Source organism: Zerene cesonia, chromosome 10 (genome assembly GCF_012273895.1).
Source record: "Zerene cesonia ecotype Mississippi chromosome 10, Zerene_cesonia_1.1, whole genome shotgun sequence".
Classification (NCBI taxonomy): Eukaryota; Metazoa; Arthropoda; class Insecta; order Lepidoptera; family Pieridae; genus Zerene; species Zerene cesonia.
The window spans coordinates 4,906,839-4,912,019 of NC_052111.1; the positions used below are offsets into that span (position 1 = coordinate 4,906,839).

The following is a 5,181-nucleotide window of genomic DNA, read 5'->3' on the forward strand; positions in this document are numbered from 1 at the left end:
CTGGGGGACTAGGTGCAGTCCTTGAGTATAGAGGTCTGTTATCAAAAATTGATATGTCAATGGGATTTAAGCTAGCTGTTAAAATAGACGTTTTGCTCTTTTCCAAAGAACAAAACATCCCTTGGCTATCTATCTTTGGCTTTATATCTACATCATTGTTAGTATAAAATATTGCATTGTTTTGATATTCAGATCTTAAATGTCTATGAGCCTGAACATCTGATTTGCTCCTTTCTAGAGTAAATGCACCATTAGTATGAAGATGACAGCTGAAAGAGCTAGTGTTTACTGTGCAAGCTGGTACTGTAGAGAATGGTACCGATGGTGCCCACAAACATGCACCGTCATTCCGTGGTACAAGAAGTAGTGGATCCTGAAAATGAAGAGGATATTTTTTGAATTAAGAATTAAATATATATTTTTTTTTTTCATGAGTATAATATTATTACCTTCCCAGTAATAGAGTAAATTTTTGACTGAAGAGTATGCAACTGATTACGTAAGTACTCATATGAACACTGTCTTAACTTCAATACCCATTGCACCACATTATCTTCACTTCGAGCAGCAAAAATGTGACGTTTGTCTGGTTCATCACTACAGAATATAAAGCTTTATTATTGATTTTACACTCTAAAATTACCAATTAATATTAATTAACACTTACATGAAAGAAATAGAAAATGAAAATGATATGTGATGTCCATGTTCCATTTGAATCGATGAGTTTTCCATGACAAAAACTCCAGCTGGTGTTTTAGTATCAAAGTTACCCATTTCACTTATTTTAAAATAAAATAAGTAGTTGTTAATTAATCTAAACCATCTTTCTTTGTATGCTAAAAATAATATTAAAACAAGGAATAAATAATATGTAACACTACACAACAAAAAAAAATTGTATATAAATATTATATTGTCACCTGTCTGATTACGATAATTTCCCGAAATTTTTTTATAATTTAATCTCCCTTCCATAATACAAGGTTTATCGCTCAAAAGAGCGAGTTCTTTAAGATTGCATTTCATTAGTGCAGTTTATTGTGAGACTTGTCTCCAAAACGTCTAAATGTCTCCTTCTTCGTCTCTTTGTTAATAATACCACCCTGTAGGGGGGACTCTGCTAATAAAATGTTTATGAGTAATTCGACTGTTCTTGTTATCTCAATTGAATATCTTTGAAGACCAATTCAGTTTTATTTAATTATGTTTCATTCAAGCACTTTGTCCTATAATGACGTATAACAATTTACAATATAATTAATAAGAGTCGAATTCAGTGACCGTCATATTCATTTCGATGTCATACATATAATGCTCGAATATCTTATGGTATTCTTCTTGTCTACCGTGATTCGTGACGTATTTGAAGAGAGGATCCACATTTCGAGAAAAATTAAGGTATTAAAGCACACACTACTACTATTTAAATTTAATAATAATCACTCATAAATTACGCAATTAAACAAAATCCCTTCCTATTTCTAACTATCAAATACAAAATTAAAATAGTAAACACTAGATACCTAGTGACTATACATTTACGGTCATTGCTCACTGTATGTGTCAATGTCATATATTTTTTTCATTCTAAAGATGTTCATAAGGCATAAGCTATTACGACAGAGTAAGCAGTATGCCAATGCAGATATTTTATACCTCCCCAATACAACCAATGTTAAAAAAATAAAAAGATAAGTAGAAGAGGATAATGATCCTAAACGCATTATCTGTCTTTAGAATGTAGTACCAGTACGTGAAATTATTATAATACTAGCTGGTTCCCGCGACTTCGTTCGCGTGAAATTGGAGGTGAACAACTGAAAGATTTCAATCAAATTAGGTTATGACGGAATGATTAGGTTTGGATATGAAGTTATAATACTTTTCTTCCGAAATTCTTTACGTCGTCATTTTGACACCGAGTGAGGATTACAGCTATAATAATATTACCAAAGAATAGTATAATATTAGGGGAATATTACGTTGTAAAGCGTTGACAATAAGCGAGTTGCGACTGCGTTACCAGACTTTTTGGCTATAATCGTTAAGAGTCGATGGGGTATTTGAAAAAAATATATATTTCATTTTTATCAAAAAATGTTCACAACAAATAGTATTGTGGTAGTATGTGAGTAAGAGTTCATAAGAATTTTCTTATTTTTCAAATGTTCATACTAGTGGTGGCCAGTAACTTACTAATTAGTAATTATTCAGTTTTTACGTGAAATAACTAGGTATTATACGATTTGAGAGCAGTTTGCATTTAAATTATTTGTTTTATTGACGCATTCAAAACGGAACGGAAAACGGAACGCATGCGCCAGAGCCCAGTGATAAATTATTTATAACTGCTAATAAAAAAAATCAAATGAATAATATAAAAGTAAAACATATATACCAATACTGACCTAAAGACATAGAATGTAGAAATATATAAATTAATCACTTTGTCGAAGAATGCAGAATGAAGATACTTTATAAATTGCACTAGTATCTTATCCATTCATATTCATTGAAATTGGAAAAAAATTACCTATATACTTGGTGTATCATTATAAATAAAAGAAACATTTATTATTACTCATTTATTTTAACTTTTAGTACAAAATAAAACTAGTACACAGGGATACATCTCAAACCTAGCATTTTGCAATTGATGAATAGTCCGAGGCTTACGACAATAAGTCTTCTCATTTGTACTATTTTAGACACTAATGTCACACTGATTAGCTCATTTTCCCCAAATAAAAATAAAGTTAGTCAAACTGAATAATGTAATCACTCTTCGAGATCTGGTCAAGCTACATCGTATGCCAATATTATACTACCTTACTTATGGTATTTTCGAACCAATTTTTAATTCAACTTACACACATCTTATACCAATACATAATTTTGAGGTTTGGAGCGGCATTGGTGAGTATCAGGCACAATCAAGCCAGTGCACTCCAATGTTTAAAATACACAAACGACGTGATACTATTCAAAATTTGATTAATGTTTGTTCATTTAAATTTACATTGTCCGAAGTTAAAATGTCATTTATGTATTGTAAGCATTTATCAATAAGTATCTCTTTCTTTTAACAATGATCTCAAATATCACCTTGATTCGAGTACATTTTAACACTAATGTTGACATGACATGGAAAAGAATATTATGAGGTTATGAGCATTTTATTCTGTAATGGATTCTGATCATTGCCCAGTTTACTAGCGAATTATTCTATAATATTTATTAAAAAAAATTAATGGTTTTAAAATGCTCATTCCTCTTAAAACAGTCCTAAAAGGAAATTGAAAAGGAGAAAATACAATGTTTAAGAAAAGGAGGCCTTACTAGAGTCAAAGACAAAAATGCTTAGAATTTTGAAGTATAATAATATGTGATTTTTTTAGCATAATTTTGAAAATTTTAACCGGTAACTTTAAATGATATAAAATAGCACTTCATGATTTTGTCTTAATAATCACAAAAACGTTCTAAGAAATCCATTTAGACCTTATAAAATGTAAGCCTTACGTCTAAAAGGCGGATATTTTCGTGAGCGACATTCATTAAATATTATTACATTCCGGATTAGCTGTTATGCAATTTATACTTATGGAACTCGACGTGGTATTTGTAGTATACAAATGTGGGATTTCATATTTCAATCTAATCTGACCCTGTTCCTAGCGAAAACTACGAATTATTGACTAATAATGCATTTTATTTCAATACAAAATGCATATCTATATACAATTGAAAGTGTAAAAAAAAAAATAATGTCCCTTGTATGAATAAAAGGAACTATATATAAGGCTATTTATAACACTATGCCAATAACTGCATTTATTCAGTAAAAAATTATATCATGATTGTTTACCTGCATTTTGAAATAGAACCACTTACCTAAGTGCTTTTACCTAATTTTATGTTACAATCACGTGTCTATTTACAACTTGTTAAATTTTTGGCACGACCAAGACATTGCGCCTGTAAAATATAGTAAAATCAGTCAAATAATATTTCCAATACAAAATTTAAATGTTATTTACATTTATTCAAGCTTGTACTGATTAAGTCATTTCATACACTACTACACAGTATATCTGAGTCATCTTAATATCAGGTGAAATTTTATTAGTGAGATATATAGACTTGCTTTCATCTGTTTTAATACCATATGCTTCTATTGTTAGATTACAAGCCCAAGTTTAGCATTCCATGTTTCGTTGGATATGAAAATAAAGTTTTTTTTAAACTTTTTCTTAAAAATTGATATAGTATCACATTTTATTGAACATTATTATGGCTACATTTAGACTATAAGTCGTGTTCAACATGATTATCATAATGTATTCTTCTAGACCATTGTTATAGTGAATGATTATTGTACAGATTCATGTCGAGTATGTACCATAAGGCAGCGGCTATGTAAACGGCAGTACATGGAGCTTCTTTAAAGCATATATTATAATAATTAATCGAATTACATATAAACCTTCTATCCATACTATCATTACATTCATCTGTGGTATTTACAAGTTTATTAAAGATACAATTATCTAATTATATAAGACTTCCTCAAAGAAATGATTCACATTATTCAGACAGAGCTCACCATAACATCAAAAACGAAACACAAAACAACAAACATCCATCTAAACCGGAGTAAAAACGAACCGTTGCACAATCACCGAATCGTGTATTTCGAATTCTAAAAGCTAAATGAACACATGAAATACATTTCGCCGCTGCGCGATCGTTCGCTGCGTTCCGGAAAACGACATAGAAACTAACATTAAATAATTACATTTCTTAAACGTAAAATAAACTCAATAATATACATAATTACATTATATATTCGAAAAAAAAAATAACAAATAAAATCGATAGTCAATATGCGGGAAGCGTATCGATCGCGGGGGCGAGACGGGCGCTTCCTAGCGGGCAGTGTGTACCGATTACGCTGAGGCCGTGTCGCGGCGGCGCTACGTGCTCGAGCGTCACATGGGCGGGCGCTCCCACTCCACGGCGGGCGGCGGCGTGCTGGCCCAAGTGTTCCAGCGCTCGCGGCGGAAGAAACGCTTCTTGAAGTGGTGCGTGGGCGGCGAAGGCGCGGGCGGCGAGGGCGCCGGCGGCGAGGGCGCAGGGGGCGAGGGCGCCGACGGGGAGGGCGCGGGGGGCGCGGGC

At 32.4% G+C, this 5,181-nt stretch overlaps 2 protein-coding genes across 2 annotated transcripts in view; both read right to left on the bottom strand.

The window, feature by feature from the left end:
- LOC119829365 overlaps positions 1-1,578 on the bottom strand; it is a 3,736-nt gene extending 2,158 nt beyond the window's left edge. The window contains exons 1-4 of the mRNA XM_038351835.1: positions 924-1,578; positions 668-839; positions 450-597; positions 2-373 (exon numbers count right to left, since the gene is read on the bottom strand). Of these exons, the coding sequence (XP_038207763.1) occupies positions 2-373; positions 450-597; positions 668-839; positions 924-1,029 (798 nt within the window). The 5' untranslated portion in view covers positions 1,030-1,578. The remainder of the gene's footprint in view (position 1; positions 374-449; positions 598-667; positions 840-923) is intronic.
- Positions 1,579-3,940: 2,362 nt separating this feature from the next.
- The window catches only part of LOC119829366 (histone-lysine N-methyltransferase, H3 lysine-79 specific), a 19,472-nt gene continuing 18,231 nt past the window's right edge, over positions 3,941-5,181 (bottom strand). The window contains exon 17 of the mRNA XM_038351836.1: positions 3,941-3,981. Coding sequence (XP_038207764.1) covers positions 3,941-3,981 — 41 coding nt within the window. The remainder of the gene's footprint in view (positions 3,982-5,181) is intronic.